Raw genomic sequence first — 20,920 nt, 5'->3', positions numbered from 1 at the left:
ATTCCACAATTCAATTAATTACTGGTACACAAATTGGTTGGATGCTAAACTTAATTTCTTTTATTCCTGTTTTTGCATAACTATTATTTAATTTCAACATGATTGAAAGGAAGAGTTATGTATATGAAATTGCAAAAATGTCTAAATATGTCTACAGAGAAGAAGCGGCGGCGGCTACATCCTACAACTGATTTTAGCATATGAATTCCAAAGTTTACATTATCTAGGGGAGAAGAGGATAAGTTATAGAGCCTATTAAATGTCGGAAGACATAAAAATTATTTTGTATAATCTTGAATGTTTGAGAACATTATAGTATGTGTCTTGCTGAAGGCTGGCGCACACCACCATGGTAATCATCAGAACTCAAGCAGATAAATGCCGCCACCACACGGTCGGCCTTCCAAGCTTCATAGTTCCCCTTTAATATTCTGAGACTCCTGTATGTAAAGAACAAATCATTTGTAATACCGTTAGTTTTATTTTTAAGTATAGTCTATAGTTTTCAAGCATTGAATTCATATTTTTATTCCGTTTTGTATTTTAGTATAGATGATCCGCAGAAGGGAATGACTTCATTGACACGTGATCAACTATGATTTACTACGATTTATAAAATATATAATAATAATTTCTTGTTTTTCTAATGTTATAGATAAAAACATATACCTTGCGTATTTTTAATTTTATTTTAATAAACACGATCGCAAAATAGTTCATAATTCATAAAGTTTCAATTTAATATTCATAGAACGAGCCTAATAACAGTATGCAAATGAATATGAGTGGAGCATCAGTGCCAATGCAGCCTGAATTATGTGTGTTTGTGGGGGTGTGTATGTGGAGGGGGTGGGGGTATCGGCCTGAATTGATCATGTTGATAAAGAGGGGGTGAAAAGTGTGTGCAGGAGGTATATTGTGGGGGTATTTTTAAGTATGGGTCAAAATTGTGGGCGTATTTCGACATTGTAGGGGTATCCCCACAATGAAGCCATCTGCAAATGGCATTTTAGGGCCTCTAGAGGGGGATCGGGGTAGGTCTTAAATATACCACCAGAGTGACACACTGTACATGCCACCATCAGCCACTATGGGAGTATCAACACACCGTTCATACCCCCATAATGTATGTTCATACCTATTTATATATATATATTTTAAATTATACCCCCACAATGTCATGTTGTACCAAAAAACATAACACGAACCCTATGGGGGTACCCCACAATGTAGCTCTTGCGAATATTGGTGAACAAAAAATGGGCCATTTTACCAAAAGGTGACGACCATGGGATGACCCTTTGACCTTAAATTTGCGCAATATTGGGCACGTTTTGATTATTAGGCCTGCATGAGACTTCAAGAATTGGGACTTTTTACGCTGCTTTTTTGTAAAAGGTTAAAAAAACTATTTACGCGAGGGGGGAGTTTCAAGAGGAAAATCCGATTTGGGGCCTTGATCTGAATATAATTATTTTACTTGAGACATGATATATGATTTTTTACTGACGACATACACGTATTATTTGCATGCGGGGAACATGATTCACCTTACCTTTTCTACAGATGAAGTCGGACTAGTCGTAGCCAATTCATTCTCACCATCAGTCACATCACCGATTGTAATAATGTTTAGTTCTGTTAGTTTTTTGGTCATTCTGCTTGAAACTCGATTGCCTTGGTATAATAATCTATATGAAAAGTAAAAGTAAACGTGCAAGTTAAAATTAGGGGAGAATACCAAAGAGCTATCATTTTCTACCAGAAAATATGAGGGTTGGTGCACAACTTTTGAATGATCTATATAGATGCATAGATTTTGGTATATAAATGTTTCGTAAAAGTGTGTGATTGACAGCCTCATCTCCCACTATCTTATCAAAATATAACTTTTGGCTGAAAAGAGCTCAAAAGTTGTTCAAATCTGGTCAAAAATTAAAAAAATTGCTCCGGTGCCAGAAACTCTCGCTTCACCTCTTGTGCCAGGGGAAATTTAGTAAAGGATGATGGAATAAAAAAAAACCGAGGGAACCAGAGAAATGGAGTGCAAACTGTTCAGCACACGATTAAGAATAAAAATGTAAAAGGAAATGTAGCTGACAACCAGGCACGGAATGAAATCAGGCCCAAAATGTGCCAAATCTGTATAGACCGATAGATGGAAGCCCCTGAGCCCCATTTGAGGCTTTACATCAGTCCAGATAGCTCGACCTGATAGCTAAACATATGGTTGCTATCACTTTGTAAACAATCATGTGAACTTGTTTAGAGTATTGGATGATCTATAGGCCTACTGAGACAAAGCCTGGTTATTCCTTCATGGAATTTTACACGAAATTAGGGTTAGGGTTAGTAGAGTTAGGATTAGGGTTATGATTAGGCTTAGAGTTAGGGTTATGATTAGGATTACATGATGGATCGACTGCACGGACCCCTTGCAATTTCATTGTACTTTCCGTTCGAAAAAAAAAGTGAGGATATTTTGAGTTATTTGGTTAACAGATTGTTTTTTGGCATTATTTTTACCCATTTTGAGGCTGCGCTTTTAACCTCTTATTATGTATATTGCCAACTATTCGAGAATACAGACCGATAAATATTTAGGGTTGAATGAAATTAACTTAATACTTGTTATTGACTAGACGTCAGAGGCTGATAAGGGTCAATGATTAACTAAACGTATACGGTATAGAAGAATATCTGAATATTGAAAGCTATTGAAGAATTGCTATACACAGGACAAGATATTTTGACAAAGCATAGAGCCTCAGGGTCTAAGGACAAAGAATAGAAAAGTCAAGAGTATGCGTGCAATTGTCATATATATTTTCAGGTCAGATACATGCATGCCATTTATAAATAATAATGGGTGTATACTTTCACAAACGGCTACAAACAATCCTATAATCCAATATATGGGGCCTGGTTTTGACAAAAATGACCAAAAAATTGGTTATTCTTTAGACATGGGTCCATGTTTCAAGCCTTGAAATAGCACAAATTAAGCCGTTTTTGAGTAACAAAATGACCCTTAGCTCGAGCGGCACATCCCAGTCCAAAATAATTCAAGTATACGTCCATACTTTATTACCATAAAAATGGACAATTTGGCATCAAAAGAAATCTCTTTTTCTCATACTAACTATAAGGGCCATTTCATGATCCATAGCCTCATCCCACACTTTGCAACAAAAAATGAGATTTTTTATATACGGAAACCTCTAGCTACATTATGTTTGTGTGCAAAATGGACCTACCTATTTAATCTAATAAGGGTAAAAATTCCTCACAGCGCAGAATATGGGTACCTGTGTTTTCTTCTACAGAGATGCCTTATTAATTATTCAAGATCACACTTTGGTTTAGTGTTGCCTTTCTAAAGTCAGACCATTAAGCTTTATCTGTCGGCTAATACGTCACTTCGATTGAATGTATGGAACGCAGATGCAGGGTGCATATAATACGTACGCAATGCAATGGACCATTTAATATTGAAAGACACGTGACCTTATATCTACTAATATAGGTACGTGTAAAATATATATTAAAAAAACTAATAGGACTAAAGAGAGAAAAACCAACATGAACAGTCTTTACAAAAACATACACACATCACAAGAAATAAGCCCCCCTCTGACAATTTCGTCATAACATCGTAAAGTAAAACTTTGTATCAATTAAACTTACTTAGAAAAAATTACATGATTGTTTACTAAGTGTAAAAATAAAAGATGTCCATGACTACATGGCTGATCCACAGTGCCATCAGCGGTAGTTCTACTTCATCCACAGTGCTATCAGGGGTAGTATTACTTTATCCAAAATGCAGTCAGAGTACCTCATCCGAGGTGCCATTAGCCGGGAGACCATATTCAAAGGAGTTTCTCTATTCAAAATATTCATACAATTTTGTTAGTACCGATTTTTAAGTAGAAACCGCCAGAAGATCAGTCGGGCTGATGATGCGTTCAGGATAGAACGTGAAAAGTTCCCACTCAAAAACGTAAGTCCAGTTGCCTAGATTGTAGTTCAAAATATTATAGAAATCAATTGTTTTTTAAAAAGCTTTTATGGTGTTATGATGTTAACATAAAACATTAATCTGTATTTTTTTTTTTTTACCGGGCTGTCATTTCAGTCGAAATATGTTTTTTTTACAAATCTTTTCGAAAGTGCATCATTTGGGCACTAAATGCCTAATATTTGGGCATTTTCATTGCATCATCAGCCGTGCCCCTCAAAAACAAATGCTGGTTCCGCCACTGGTTTTGTCACATTTCACACAGTCGACGTTGCTGTAATGGGAGATTTGGGAGTACCTCCACCAATGGTAGATAATGGTATCACGGGTGGTTTCCAACGCCGATATCGATGGTCACCACAAAATAACTTGATAGAGGCTGTTCGAAACTGCTCACTTCTCAGCGAATATATGATTGGGTTTGCAGTGCTGTTTATATACAATAACATGCAGAACAGCGATCTTAGCTCCACACTTGGAGTCCATGAGTCACCTAAGTAAATGTCTGTAAGAACCATGAAACTTATAGGCAACCATGCAAGACCAGTGAAGCCTAATAAAATAAGTAAAGTTTTGATAGATTTGAATTCTATTTTCAGCCAATATTTTGACGATCCATCAGCTTTAGATGTACTATTTGATGAGCGAAGCTTCTCCAAAACGAGGAGAAATAGTTTACAGTATATAAAACACATTATAGTAAATGGTAAAATTGCGTTAGCGTAGAGTAGAAATTGCAAATATGCGCTGTGAAAAACTTGATTAAAATTCAAACAATCGAACTCGGATCCGTTTTGTATTGTGTGAATTCCTGCAAATGGCAACACTATAGTTAGCAATATCGTATATATCCAAATCACAGCAATGGCGATAAACGTAACACGGGTTGTAGCAATATGTTGATACGAGTAAGGTCGAGAAATCTTCAAATATCGTTCAAATGTTACAAGCAGCAACGATAAGCAGCTAGTAAAGCCAGCAAACATGAAAGTAGTCCACATCCCAAGACAGGTGTATTTATTCTCAAAACTCTTTGGCGTCAGAATAAACACCACTCCGAAGACCATTGATACGGACACAATAGCATCGGCTGCTGCGAGACTCATCATCAGGTAGTTGGTTACTGTTCGTAATCTCTCAAATCTTACTACAAGAAGGATGACTAAACCATTGCCGAAGAATATGATGACCGCAAGAATGAGAGTGAATATCAATGATCCGATGACACCAACAGAAAGGATATCTTCTTCGTCATGTCCAGATGTAGTTGGTTCTGGTGTAGATAAAGAGATATTAGGTTGCTGATGATTACTGCTGAAACCCATGTTGTGATTTGGAAATTGTGGTTAGTAAAAGCGATTTCAGATCCACCTCTAAGTCCGCTAGTCCAAAATTAAATTAACTGAGACAAGACTTAAATGTTCAAGGAAACGGCAATATTAAATTTTCACCCTGAATAGAAAATGTTGGCATGCATCAAATTCACAGAACCATACTTTCAGCTAAATCATGGTAAAAAACCCGAAATGTTTATATAGTAGGCTTAGTTTATCCGTTAGTGTTCAATATTGAGAGTAAAAAATAGTTAAGACGGATTTAATGTGTTTGTTTCGCAACCAGAATTCTTCATTTTACTTCAGGTAATGTCAAGTTTAAAAATGGACTATTCCCGTTGAAATTCATACACTCCCTGTTGACGATACGATCTTAATCTTCCATTCATGTAACACCGTTTTAAACTCAAGATCATGTCGTCTGTAGGGGGTGTATGGATTTCAACTGGCATAGCCCAATCAATCAGGGAATATACGGTTTCCTGACTTCAAAAAGAGAAAACGCAATTAATGCTGCCAGCGTACAAAATTCAATAAAATTTATGCCAATTCTGTGTATACCAACGCAACAAACCATTTTACTCGGCCAACGTGTATCTCTCGATGACCATTGTTGTACAAGGCTCACTCAATCATTTAATTAGGTACTGGAACCAATCAAATTCGGAGTTGAAATAAGCAAAATTGTGAGCTACACCTTTTCACTTTAAAATTAATTTTCGCGGCCAAATGAAAAGCATTGATTTTCATTTTCAGTAAATATGAGACGAAAACCATAATGCTTGGTAATATTTTGTTTAAAAATCCCAGTGTTGAATGTAGGCGTGAATTTAGGCGTTTAGTGTAAGATTTTTGATTTTGGCAGGCCTGAACTTGGCCCTTGAGCATTTTGGGCGGTCAACTTTTTAGCTTTTCAAAGTAATAATATAGTTCGCTTATGAAAGATTTTTCCCAACTTGCACGAGCCAAGTTCAGGTCAAAGCCACAATTTCACACCAGGATCTTTAAAGGTATATTCAAGCACTATAGTTTTACCTGACATTACTGAAAAAAAAACACCAATTATTTTTTATTTGACCGCGAAAATTAATTTCAAAGCAATTGAAAAGCAGTGACGTTTTTAACAATAAAGAATATACACTGAGCTCAAAAAGAAACTTATAATTTTTCACAACTTGTGAATCACAAGGTCATATCGTAAAATCCTGTCAATCAAAATGAACCAAAATTACACCAGGATTACTTCAATACTCTTCTCAAAACACATGTCAGTAACCAAGCAGTTGTCCATCTGACACAACAGCAAAAAGCACTGACACGGAACAGCTTCCTGGACCACTTTCACAGCCCAATATTTGGCACCCAGCACGTGCACAAGAAATCTGTGAGAATGCATACAAGATCATGGCACATATGATGAAACGGTGCTGCTTTTCTCTTTTCACACACTTTCTTCAAGAAACAGGTCTTGTTCCACACTATTCCACTTACTATTTGGGAATTATCACATGTGGAAGGATTTTGTACGCATTCTCACAGATTTCTTTTGCTGGGTGCCAATTATTGGGCTGTGAATGTGGTCCAGGAAGCTGCTCCATGTCAGTGCATTTTGCTGTTGTGTCAGTTGGATAACTGCTTGGTTACTGACATGTGGTTAGAGTAGAGTATTGAAGTAAGCATGTGTGTAATTTTGGTTGATTTTGATGGACAGGATTTTAAGATATGACCTTGTGAAAAATTATAAGTTTCTTGTTGAGCTCAGTTTATATTGAAATTTTCATAAAAATGACAATACTTGTATGCTCACCCGGAAAGACAGATTCTTAGATATCGAAATTTAATTGAAATAGAGTTCTGAAAGGTATGTAATACATCACCAGTGAGCAGTGGCGAACCGGCCGAAATTTCCGGGAGGGCAAAATAGATCGAAATGGATCTTTTTTTAGCGATTTCATAATGTATGATTTCAGTCAAATTAATATTTTGTTTTCCTTTGCCAAAAAATACATATATTACATAATGTTAATAACAATTGTCAAGGAGCTTTTCTGATCATTTTAAACCAAAATAATGAGGTAAAATGAACTTAGCCGCTTAAATGCCGGTTAATGGTTTTATTATAAAACTTAAATCTTTAACATGGTATTTCTTACACCGTTGGGCATTACAATCATGCAAAAAGTGGAAATTCAATAAAAATTGAGAAAAAGATTGAGAATCACCCCCTTTTGATTATTTTGTTTTATTTACACGTAAAAGTGTATTTCTACATATATTAAAGAGTATAATTGTGGGTTATGCTCAAAATGTCAAAACTTGTTTACCAAAGAACTGTTTATGGTATTTTACAGACCGACACATTTGCTCTATTCAGCGGCTCCATTATTGGGCTATTTCAGTTGATATCCATGATACACCCCTATGGAAGACATGACTTTTATCTCCTAAACAGGGGTGTAGATTTCAAATGCAGTCACCAATTCAGGTAACCCCATTTGAAATTCACACTCCCTGTGTGGGAGATTAAGGTCATGTCTTCCATAGGGGGTGTATGGATTTCAACTGGGTAGTCCATTTCAAAACCAGGGACAATAGCAAAAGATTCCTCTGCAAATACCTACATGAAGTAGTCCGAATTAAGGGATTGGATAGCAATGTTTGCACTAAAATTTTAGGTCTTTTGGGGAAAATGTATATCTAATTTACAAAAGGTCAACATTTTCAAATGATGGATGGCTTTTCCTCACGGCTACATAGGCCTACACTTTTAGTACATATCATTAGATTTATAAACTTTACTTCGAGGACTGTTAAATATCAAAAATATCAATTTTTAATAATTTGCCATAAAATTTCTATTATATCGCGAATTTAAACATATTTAATTTATTATCTGATATCATCAGGGCATTTCTCATATTCAGAATGCAATTTGGCGTGTCTGGTGTGCTCTCAGGTCAAACAAAAATAGGCTGTGCAAACGTTACTATCCGATTCCTTAAGAGACATGATTAATGTCATCTTTGTGACATCAGATATCATTAGATCCCAAATGTAAAATTGTCCACGTCTATACCACCACCAAGTATATTATGTCTACAGAGAAGAAGCGGCGGCGGCTACATCTTACAACTGATTTTAGTATATGAATTCCAAAGTTTACATTATCTAGGAGAGAAGAGGTTAAATTATTTTGTATAATCTTAAATGTTTGAGAACATTATAGAATGTCAGTATGTGTCTTGCTGAAGGCTGAAGCACACCACCATGGTAATCATCAGAACTCAAGCAGATAAATGCCGCCACCACACGGTCGGCCTTCCAAGCTTCATAGTTCCCCTTTAATATTCTGAGACTCCTGTATGTAAAGAACAAATCATTTGTAATACCGTTAGTTTTATTTTTAAGTATAGTCTATAGTTTTTCAAGCATTGAATTCATATTTTTATTCCGTTTTGTATTTAGTTATAGATGATCCGCAGAAGGGAATGACTTCATTGACACGTGATCAACTATGATTTACTACGATTTATAAAATATGTAAAAATAATTTCTTGTTTTTCTAATGTTATAGATAAAAACATATACCTTGCGTATTTTTATTTTTATTTTAATAAACACGAGCGTAAAATAGTTCATAGTTTCAATTTAATATTCATAGAACGAGCCTAATAACAGTATGCAAATGAATATGGTTGGAGCATTAGTGCCAATGCAGCCTGAATTATGTGTGTTGCGGGGGGGGGGGGGGAGGGTGGAGGGGGGTATCGGCCTGAATTGATCATGTTGATAAAGAGGGGGTGAAAAGTGTGTGCAGGAGGGATATTGTGGGGTATTTTTAAGTATGGGTCAAAATTGTGGGCGTATTTCGACATTGTAGGGGTATCCCCACAATGAAGCCATCTGCAAATGGCATTTTAGGGCCTCTAGAGGGGATCGGGGTAGGTCTTAAATATACCACCAGAGTGACACACTGTACATGCCACCATCAGCCACTATGGGAGTATCAACACACCGTTCATACCCCCATAATGTATGTTCATACCTATTTATATATATATATTTTAAATTATACCCCCACAATGTCATGTTGTACCAAAAAACATAACACGAACCCTATGGGGGTACCCCACAATGTAGCTCTTGCGAATATTGGTGAACAAAAAAATTGGGCCATTTTACCAAAAGGTGACGACCATGGGATGACCCTTTGACCTTAAATTTGCGCAATATTGGGCACATTTTGATTATTAGGCCTGCATGAGACTTCAAGAATTGGGACTTTTTTCGCTGCTTGTTTGTAAAAGCTTAAAGAACCAATTTACGCCACGGGGGAGTTTCAAGAGGAAAATCCGATTTAGGGCCTTGATCTGAATATAATTATTTTACTTGAGACATGATATATGATTTTTCACTGACGACATACACGTATTATTTACATGCGGGGAACATGATTCACCTTACCTTTTCTACAGATGAAGTCGGACTAGTCGTAGCCAATTCATTCTCACCATCAGTCACATCACCGATTGTAATAATGTTTAGTTCTGTTAGTTTTTTGGTCATTCTGCTTGAAACTCGATTGCCTTGGTATAATAATCTATATGAAAAGTAAAAGTAAACGTGCAAGTTAAAATTAGGGGAGAATACCAAAGAGCTATCATTTTCTACCAGAAAATATGAGGGTTGGTGCACAACTTTTTGAATGATCTATATAGATGCATAGATTTTGGTATATAAATGTTTCGTAAAAGTGTGTGATTGACAGCCTCATCTCCCACTATCTTATCAAAATATAACTTTTGGCTGAAAAGAGCTCAAAAGTTGTTCAAATCTGGTCAAAAATAAAAAAAATTGCTCCGGTGCCAGAAACTCTCGCTTCACCTCTTGTGCCAGGGGAAATTTAGTAAAGGATGATGGAATAAAAAAAAAACCCGAGGGAACCAGAGAAATGGAGTGCAAACTGTTCAGCACACGATTAAGAATAAAAATGTAAAAGGAAATGTAGCTGACAACCAGGCACGGAATGAAATCAGGCCCAAAATGTGCCAAATCTGTATAGACCGATAGATGGAAGCCCCTGAGCCCCATTTGAGGCTTTACATCAGTCCAGATAGCTCGACCTGATAGCTAAGGGAGCTAAACACATGGTTGCTATCACTTTGTAAACAATCATGTGAACTTGTTTAGAGTATTGGATGATCTATAGGCCTACTGAGACAAAGCCTGGTTATTCCTTGCAATTTTACACGAAATTAGGGTTAGGGTTAGTAGAGTTAGGATTAGGGTTATGATTAGGCTTAGAGTTAGGGTTATGATTAGGATTACATGATGGATCGACTGCACGGACCCCTTGCAATTTCATTGTACTTTCCGTTCGAAAAAAAAAGTGAGGATATTTTGAGTTATTTGGTTAACACATTGTTTTTTGGCATTATTTTTACCAATTTTGAGGCTGCGCTTTTAACCTCTTATTATGTATATTGCCAACTATTCGAGAATACAGACCGATAAATATTTAGGGTTGAATGAAATTAACTTAATACTTGTTATTGACTAGACGTCAGAGGCTGATAAGGGTCAATGATTAACTAAACGTATACGGTATAGAAGAATATCTGAATATTGAAAGCTATTGAAGAATTGCTATACACAGGACAAGATATTTTGACAAAGCATAGAGCCTCAGGGTCTAAGGACAAAGAATAGAAAAGTCAAGAGTAGGCGTGCAATTGTCATATATATTTTCAGGTCAGATACATGCATGCCATTTATAAATAATAATGGGTGTATACTTTCACAAACGGCTACAAACAATCCTATAATCCAATATTATGGTTATTCTTTAGACATGGGTCCATGTTTCAAGCCTTGAAATAGCACAAATTAAGCCGTTTTTGAGTAACAAAATGACCCTTAGCTCGAGCGGCACATCCCAGTCCAAAATAATTCAAGTATACGTCTATACTTTATTACCATAAAAATGGACAATTTGGCATCAAAAGAAATCTCTTTTTCTCATACTAACTATAAGGGCCATTTCATGATCCATAGCCTCATCCCACACTTTGCAACAAAAAATGAGATTTTTTATATACGGAAACCTCTAGCTACATTATGTTTGTGTGCAAAATGGGCCTACCTATTTAATCTAATAAGGGTAAAAAATCCTCAAAGCGCAGAATATGGGTAGGTTGGGTCGTCTTTTGTAACGCTGGCTACGGATCTGAACACCTTGGCCAATGATATATTGCAATAGGCAACATCATCCGAACAAAAAATAAGCCGTCGCGTCACCATTGTGACAGACTGCAAAAAGAACTTACGTGCATGAAAAAAAAACATCACTTTCATTTATTAAGTTGAAATTGGGTGTACAAATTTTAAATACAACATACCTGTGTTTTCTTCTACAGAGATGCCTTATTAATTATTCAAGATCACACTTTGGTTTGGTGTTGCCTTTCTAAAGTCAGACCATTAAGCTTTACCTGTCGGCTAATACGTCACTTCGATTGAATGTATGGAACGCAGATGCAGGGTGCATATAATACGTACGCAATGCAATGGACCATTTAATATTGAAAGACACGTGACCTATATGTATTAGATAAAGGGTGAGAAACAGACCATTATCAGAAATAACCTTACCGGGGTCTCAACCTCAAACCAACTAACATTAATGATTGGCAAATTTGAGGTGCGTGTAAACTGCAGAATCGTTCAAACCTGTAGAACTGGGTCTACGGTGCTGATACATGCGTTTATGCAAGGGTTGTTTCGTCTCCCCTATAAATGAGTCCTCACAGTCAGAGTCTTTGCACTGGATGGCGTAAACAATATTACTTTGTTTATTACGGGGGGGTGTCCTTGGGATGCACCAGTTTCTGTCTCAACGTATTGTCAGGTTTCAAGGAGACAGGGATGTTGTGTTTCCCGAATATTCGCTTAAGCTTCTCCGAAACCCCAGCAATATATGGGATGGTAATGTTCCTTGGACGAGTGCTCCTTGTCGCAGAGGAATCAGACGAGATGGGTTTTGATTTCTCGCGAGGTTTGAGAGCTTTCTCAAATGTCCAGTTCTGGTACCCACAAGTACCTAGCGCAGATTTGAGATGATTGCGTTCTTCCAACTTAGCCTCCTCGGTAGATGGGATTTTATCCGCACGATGAAATAGGGTTTTACTTACCCCGAGTTTGTGAATGAGCGGATGGTCATGATGCAGTCATGTCTACAGTAGAATTCACCTCGACCTTTGCAGGACTTAAACCCCATTAAAAGCTATTAAACCAAGATAACACTCATTGAAACAGCTCAACTGATTAAATCGGATCTTCTCTGGCTGTACACATGTGTCTGTTTTATATGTGCGATATAGCAATGAGCTGCTATAATACAGCTTCAGTTCGGTAACCGATTATAAAGGAAACGCAAGGAAACAATGGTAGTGGCCTTTGTTCACGAAATGAGACAATGGCCTGCTTTTTGTTAACCAGCATTCTTGAAAATGAGCAACATAATGATTGTTGACTTAACACGGTTTGGAAATAATTTCTTCATATTTTTGGTGTTATCTGTCGTTTACATATCCTTCCTAAAACACAAAAGTGCGACCCTTTGTCAATCACCTACAGTACCCAATTTCGGCATACTAGGATAGAAACTCATCATGATGATTGCCAGAGAATAGTTTAAATGTAGCTTGTACCGTTTTTTGTGGCATCCTTCAGAAGTGAGCGGTCCGATACCAATATTTTCGGTCAAATCTCCATTCAATTAACACGGGGAGTTGGCTAGCTATGCCTTGCCCTCACTCATATTTTACAAAAGTGCGACTATTTCTGAACATCTAACCTAGCTGTAATTTTAGGTCATGTTAGAGAAATATATTTGCTAGAAGTTTGGAGAATAAGTTAAATATTGGCTGGTTATTTTTCACACAGTGATGTTAACTAGGCAAGTGCCCATTCTTCCAACATACATCATTTGTAGAGGTCACGCGTCAATGGTGAGAGCACTGTGTATTGTGTATAGGAAAACGGACAGTAACTACAGTATGTGCGAATCGAACAACAGGTATAGAGGTTATCCACTTCACTCATGTGTGACTTCTAACAAAAGGCGCCGATTCCCGTAGTATTCCTTATTCAAAACAAATCAATTCATGACCTCGGAGTTACCTGCATGACTCTTGGCGGGCTATTTTGAAACAGTCATGGTTGCACATGCAGGTACTTTTTTTGAAAGTTGTAAACAAGGTATAGCAGTCGTTAATAGGATATGCAGCTTATAGAGCACGGATAACCTCTATTGGTCCGTAAGTGTGGATTTCCTGTACACTGTGATATTTAGCGAGCCATTGTTCTCAATTGTGACCAAACAACCAGGAATGGAAGTTTGTTGTCATGTAAACCTTCCTGCGTGAAACTGATGTTCTCGTCAACAGCTTTGATGTGCACATAACGAAACCAATGCGTTGGTGGTGTGCCGTTATAGGACTGTAGGGCAACCGCTCAAAACGTTCCATGTATAATTAATTAAAGATTTCTTCTTTGCAAGTCCAATTGAAACACTTACTGTATGGGACGTTTCAAGAGCTAAGGTCTGCTCTTTTCATCAGCCAGATGATGCACTGATCTGCTTGGGTTGCCAGTTGACTTCTTGTTGGTATTGATTGAAGTAGCACTGTCATCACCAGAAATCAATACATCATAAAGGTGGCTTAATTTGAATGTGCCATCAACTCTGTTCATAGATTGGGTGCCCTGCCTCCGGATCCAAATGGATTCCTTGACCCATCTTGTATACTTGTCATTTTCAGTTGTAAGAATTGCGCTATCCTCCCAGCCTATAACATGGTTATTTTGAGCTACGTGCTCAGCTAATGCAGAAGTGAGAAATTCTGATTCCGATGCTTTCCTGTTTGACCTGGTAAATCTGTTTTTGGAAGTTTTTTCCACTGATTTGACATGTTCCTGTTTTCTGGTACCAAACGCTCTGCCCGTTTCTCCAACATATGTAGCTTCACAACCTTGGCATGGAATTTCATACACACAATTTGTGATTTTATCCTTTTCTCTTTTGTCCTTGGGATGTACCAGAATATTGCGCATAGTGGTCATGGGCTTCATTGCTGTGGCAATATTGTGTTTGATCGGGGCACCCAATCTATGAACAGAGTTGATGGAACATTCAGTCTTGATGTTGACATTCACATAAATTTCCATTTTCATACAAGTTCTTTGTCATAGTTGGCGAATTATGGTTTTGATAATACAATTCCAGGGGTAAACAACTGCAGTTGTAAGCCTGTTTTGCAAGCAGATTGATCCTGCATTTGTCTTTCTCAAGATTATTAAGTCTTTGTTTTATGTTTTCCATTTCCAAAAATTCTCTGGATAATGCCCGTCATCTCCAGGGTGTTACTATTCTGTAGACTGGGCTGACATGGAGCAACATCAACAGGAGTAGTAGAGTTTAGAAGTCTAGGTTTTGATTTAATACTTTCATTCCTTTCCAGCTCTTTGATACGCTCTTCAAGTTGAATGGAGCGATGATTGGGAGTGAGCCAATTGCTGAATTTGATCAGAAACTTCTCTTTCACGCTTGTCAATGTCTTTTTTCCTGCAACTATAACGGGACGCAATATGATAACACATAGTAGGCGTACATACATGCAAGTATGAGGCTAGATATAACACCAGTTTATTACCATTATTATTAGTATTTCCTCTTACTTAAGGGTGGTCATAACCCTGGAATTATGGAAACTTTCGGGCTTCATAACTGCTAAATTGTTGGTCTAAAGAATATAAAAGTATACATTTTTAGACTGGAAATGACTTGCTGAATTCATCTGTGAGGTCCAATTTGGGCCAAAATGCTCATTTTTGGAGAAAATCAATCCCCCCAAAAACGGTTTTTTTGGCCCAAATTTTTTCGTGCAACGTAACAAAAAAATTGTTTGGCCAAAATTTGTTTTAAATTTTTAAAAACTAGATAAAAATATCTAGGGACCGTTTTTTATTTTCTCCAAAAATGTATACTTTTATATTCTTTAGACTAATAATCTAGCAGTTATGAGGCCCGAAAGTTTTCATAATTCCAGGGTTCAGACCAACCTTAATGAAATAAAAAGTAATTTACTAGAATTAAAATTCTACAACGGTGTAGCTGGGGTTAGAACCCGCAATCTATGGATTCATAGTCCACTGCCTACACCACTTTGCTATAAGTCGTTGTGTTTGTTTATCATACTTCGGAATAAAGTACACTATATACTATTACTAGTATATTAGTACTAATAAATACGTTTATAATCTCTTAACCCCAAGCCCCAACCATACCCTTACCCTTACCCCCACCCTTACCCTTACCCACCCTTACTCTTACCCCACCCTTACCCTTACCCACCCTTACTCTTACCCCACACTTACCATTACCCCCACCCTTACCCTTACCCCCACCCTTACTCTCATCCCACCCTTACTCTCATCCCACCCTTACCCTCACCCCACCCTTACCCTCACCCCACCCTTACCCTCGCCCCAACCTTATCCTCACCCCACCCTTACCCTTGCCCTCACCCCACCCTTACCCCACCCTTACCCTCACCCTTACCCTCACCACACCCTTACCCTCACCCACACCCTTACCCTCACCCACACCCTCACCCTTACCCTCATCCCCACCCCTCACCCCACCCTTACCCACACCCCCACCCTACCCTCACCCCCACCTTACCCTCACCTCACCCTTACTCTCACCCTACCCTTACTCTCACCCTACCCTTACTCTCACCCCACCCTTACACTCACCCCACCCTTACACTCACCCCACCCTTACCCTCACCCACCCGTATACTTAACCCCACCCTTATCCTTACCCCCACCCTTATCCTTACCCCCACCCCCACCCTTATCCTTAACCCACCCTTATCCTTACCCCACCCTTATTCTTACCCCACCCTTATCCTTACCCCACCCTTATCCTTACACTCACCCTTATTCTTACCCCCACCCTTATCCTTACCACCACCCTTATCCGTACCCCCACCCTTATCCTTACCCCCACCCTTATCCTTACCCCAGCCTTATCCTTACCCCCACCCTTGTCCTTACCCCCACCCTTATCCTTACCCCCACCCTTATCCTTACCCCGCCCTTTCTGGGTAAAAATGAGGTCGTAATGTCAAAGTAATGTCAAATTTGAAATCCTTGTGGTCGACTTATCCAAAAAGTGTCTTTGTACACGATGTTAGGTCCTCTAGTTCAAAACTAAATTTTTCAAGATGGTGCCGGCCACCATCTTGGATTTCTGGGTGAAAATGATGCCGTAATGTCAAACTAATGTCAGAATCGGAATCCTTGTACTCGACATATCCGAAAAAGTGTCTTTGTGCATGATTATAGGTGCTCTGGTTCAAAATTTAAATTTTCAAAATGGTGGCGGCGGCCATTTTGGATTTTGGCCTCTAGCGAAAAATGCCGGGATTTTTTCGCGAGGGACATGGGGCTATTTTTTTCCAAAATGGTTCATAGAAGTCGAACCAATCTTCAAACCTTACTAGCCAGAGAGTGGTCACCAAATTGAGGTTTTTGACCTAACTAATGGACTTAACATACGCAATAAGTCTATTACATTTCTTAATCACCTCATGGGCATTTTGAAGACTGAAAAATACCATCTGGTCTAACCATGACATCACCAGATCGCTGAAAGTAAGGATCTACCAGTCGCTCATCCTCCCTATTGCCACCTATGGCATGCATGGGTCAGAATCCTGGACGCTACGTAAATCCGATCGACACAGACTGGATGTTTTTGAAATGCGATGCCTTAGGGCAATGCTTGGAGTTTCCCGACTTGACAGAATCCGCAACAATTCCATCAGACAGAGTCTCAATATCACTAGCTCAATCATCGATGTTATTTGCCGGAGACGTTTGAAATGGACTGGGTATATCTTCAGGATGCCTCAACATCGGCTTCCCCACCAAGCCTACATTAATGACTTCAGCAAGAAAAGACCAACAGGTCGTCCACCAACCAGATGGAAGGACCAAATTCAGAGGGACCTGGGAATGAACCCACAACACTGTTGTTTGATGTATGTAGAATTGGCTTCATTATTAAGTAAATGCAAACTATAGGTGGCGCTATTTATCATAAATCATATTTCTTAATTTGCAATGGGTAGGAATCAATACTGCCATTAAACAAGTGGAATAGGTGAAACAAGCAACAAAGAAATTTTATAAACATATTTCATCAAAAAATAAAAGGAATTATTTGTATTAAAAGCCTGAAAGAGTAATTTCCAATATCTAAATAGCGCCACCAATCTGGTCATAAATAGATACATTTTATATCCGAAAAAGTCTTTAAAATGTGCTGTGAACGTGAATAATGTTATAAACAAGGGGAAATTAAAGTTGCAAATTACAAAAAATACCAAAAACCAAAAAACAATTCTTATAAACCTATGAAAGCAATGGTAATCAACTTCCAAAGCATTAGAGGTAAGACGGCCGAACTGAATGTGTCTTTGGAGGTTGACAACCCAGATGTTTTGATAGGTTGTGAAACTTGGATTGACGATACTGTCAGTAGTAGTGAGATTTTCCCAAACTCCTACACAGTGTTCAGGAAGGATAGAATAACAACTAAACCAGGATACATGCGCGGGGGCGTAATGATTGCTGTTAAAAGCACCTTTACCTGCTCACAGCGTCTTGACCTTGATACAAACTGTGAAATTGTGTGGATTGAAATAAGTATAACAGGCACAAAGCCTGTACTAGTGGGATCATATTACAGACCACCTAGTTCAAACAGAGATTATCTAAGTAATTTCAGAGATTCGTTAGCCAAAATTAACATGAGTCAGTTTAGCAACATATGGCTTGCTGGAGACTTCAATCTGGGGGATGTGCTGTGGGAGAACCAGACGGTACGTGCAGGTTCAAACAAGGTTACGCTGTGTTAAGATCTTATAGACATGTCCAACGACTTTGGTCTCGAGCAAGTCGTGGTGGGTCCCACGAGGGGAGACAACACGTTAGATCTGTTTTTTATCAAAACCCGTCTCTGGTGATTAAATCCACCATATTACCCGGCATAAGTGATCATGACGGGATCCCGTTGCTCCTCATAAACTCCAAACCTTCTACTACCAATCAGAAACCAAGAAAGGTGTACTTGTTTAACAAAGCCAATACCACAGAGCTTAAAAATGAAGCTCAAGTGATCAGTAATGAACTCATAGACCGTATTGATTGTGATGGTCTTGAAGTTGATGTCAATGGTCTGTGGAACGAGTTTAAAGTAAATTTGAGCTCAGCGGTTGACAAACATGTACCCGCCAAAATGGTGCGTAAAAGACAGAGTACACCATGGATAAGCCATAACCTAAAGCGTTTACATAAACGCAAACAGAGAGCATACAATAGAGCAAAAAAGACAGGTACCCAAGAAGATTGGGAAAAATTCCGGCAACTAAGAAAACAAATTAAAAAAGCATCAAGAAAAGCATACAAAAACTACATAAACAACAAGTGTCTTGACTCAAACAAACAGCTGTGGAGTTTTATGAAGACTCTGAAAAAAGAGTCTACAGGTATTCCAGCATTATTAGACTCAAACACAGGTGATCTGGTAGTAGACAGCAAAACCAAAGTAGAGTTATTGAACATACAGTATCAAAAGCAATTCACACAGGAGAGACTAAATGACATCAAAGTTGAGTCAGAAAGTAATATCCCTGACATGCCTGATATAATAATCAGGGAGGATGGAGTTGTTAAACTACTGACTGGACTTAGTCCATTCAAAGCAGCAGGACCAGATGAGATGACGCCGTGGGTTCTAAAAACAACTGATCATGAGATTAGTCCGTTTCACACCAAAATGTTCCAGCTGTCTTTGGATACAGGGGTAGTGCCCCAAGATTGGCTTTGTGCAAACATAACACCGATATTTAAAAAAGGGGATAAATCTAAACCCTCAAATTATCGGTCAGTCAATCTGACATCAGTGTGTAGCAAAGTTTTGAACACATACTCCATACAAATATAATGAATCATCTGGACACACACAGTATACTTTGCAAGCAACAACATGGATTCCGTAAAGGACATTCATGTGAGACACAACTGATCTCGGCCATACATGACATAGCTATGGAGCTCGATAACAAAAATCAAGTCGACCTGATAGTGATGGACTACCAAAAGCATTTGATAAGGTGCCACACAGGAGAATGCTTTTAAAGCTTTGGAGGTATGGAATTAGAGGCAAAATCCATAAGTGGATTGAATCGTTTCTCACGCAAAGAAAACAACGTGTTGTGATAGATGGAGAGTGTTCTGAATGGGTTGAAGTAGAATCTAGTGTGCCACAAGGCACGGTCACTGGACCACTAGATTTTTTACTCTTCATTAATGACCTACCATTGAAAGCCATGTTCGTCTATTTGCCGACGATTGTATTTTGTACACCAAGATTGCTGGGCCAGAGGACGCTAGCAGATTACAGAGGGATTTGGACACATTAACAACCTGGCAGAATACATGGCAAATGGACTTCAATGCCCAAAAATGTTTCATCATGCGTTTCACACATGCCAGATCACCTCATATATTTTCTTACACACTAAACAACACAGTTCTTCAAGAAACATCAACACATACTTCTTTAGGGGTAGACCTCAGCGACAAATTAACTTGGAACTCACACATAGATAGAATTTCAGCTAAAGCAAACAGATCTCTTGGGTTTTTAAGACGGAACCTATATTCGTGCCCCAGGCACATTAAGGACATGTGTTACAAAATACTTGTCCGTCCCATGGTAGAGTATTGTTCCCCTGTGTGGGATCCCCATACACAAACTCAAATTAAGCAAATTGAAGCAATTCAAAACCGTGCAGCACGATTCGTCACTGGTAACTACAAGAGGAGGTCAAGCGTTACAGCAATGAAGAAAGAACTAGAGTGGGAGAACCTCAACGATAGAAGGAAAGCCACAAGATTGACAATTTTTCACCAGGCAATCGCGGGTCACCTCGCAATTCCAGTGCAAAATGCCCTGCGTCCGGTCAAACGGAATTTAAGGCACACATCAACAACAGCAAACAATTTTATTCCTATCGCCACCAATAAAGACTGTTTTAAGTACAGTTTTATTCCCAAAACTTTGGTTGACTGGAACTCTTTACCCAGCAACTTAACTACAATCCCGGACAAGGAAAACTTCTCAGAGGCGGTGAAAGAATACTACAAATCAACAACAGCAAGAAAGTAACAAGTAAACCACATGCGCACAGTCCTGTCCGGTTGACTCTTTTGAAATAAAAAGGGTGTTGGACAGTATCAACAAAGAAGAAGAAGAAGAATTGAATGGAGGAGGCTTACTCGGCAGGGGCAAAGGGACACAACGTCCCACAGTGTCATCGCCCCGATATCTTCATGGCAGAAATCGCCATGGTAGGTTGAATCCACCGCCACGCATGGCCATTTTGTATCGACCTGTTTAATAGTTTTGAGTTGCATAGTGGGCCGAAGG

At 38.5% G+C, this 20,920-nt stretch overlaps 2 protein-coding genes and 2 long non-coding RNA genes across 4 annotated transcripts; 1 reads left to right on the top strand and 3 right to left on the bottom strand.

Moving 5' to 3' along the window:
• Positions 1–35: 35 nt before the first annotated feature.
• On the bottom strand, positions 36–3,420 carry LOC140166210 (uncharacterized). The gene is made up of 3 exons (XR_011860829.1): positions 3,309–3,420; positions 1,556–1,691; positions 36–440 (listed from the first exon to the last, which is right to left on the bottom strand). It is a non-coding gene; the product is annotated as an uncharacterized lncRNA (long non-coding RNA).
• Positions 3,421–4,278: 858 nt separating this feature from the next.
• LOC140166817 (adenosine receptor A3-like) lies at positions 4,279–5,346 on the bottom strand. The gene has a single exon (XM_072190306.1). The coding sequence runs from the start codon at positions 5,344–5,346 to the stop codon at positions 4,279–4,281; it is 1,068 nt and encodes a 355-aa protein (XP_072046407.1).
• A 1,880-nt stretch (positions 5,347–7,226) lies between these two features.
• LOC140166209 (uncharacterized) lies at positions 7,227–11,939 on the bottom strand. The gene is made up of 3 exons (XR_011860828.1): positions 11,754–11,939; positions 9,820–9,955; positions 7,227–8,713 (listed from the first exon to the last, which is right to left on the bottom strand). It is a non-coding gene; the product is annotated as an uncharacterized lncRNA (long non-coding RNA).
• Positions 11,940–17,849: 5,910 nt separating this feature from the next.
• LOC140166816 (uncharacterized) lies at positions 17,850–19,432 on the top strand. Its single transcript, XM_072190305.1, has 2 exons — positions 17,850–18,308; positions 18,539–19,432. Exons 1-2 carry the CDS (start codon positions 17,850–17,852, stop codon positions 19,430–19,432), a joined length of 1,353 nt encoding a protein of 450 aa, XP_072046406.1.
• The last annotated feature ends 1,488 nt before the right edge of the window (positions 19,433–20,920 follow it).

Source organism: Amphiura filiformis, chromosome 12 (assembly GCF_039555335.1).
Source record: "Amphiura filiformis chromosome 12, Afil_fr2py, whole genome shotgun sequence".
Lineage (NCBI taxonomy): Eukaryota > Metazoa > Echinodermata > Ophiuroidea > Amphilepidida > Amphiuridae > Amphiura > Amphiura filiformis.
Note: the sequence above shows the minus strand (reverse complement) of the source record. Positions and strands in the feature narration are given on the sequence as shown.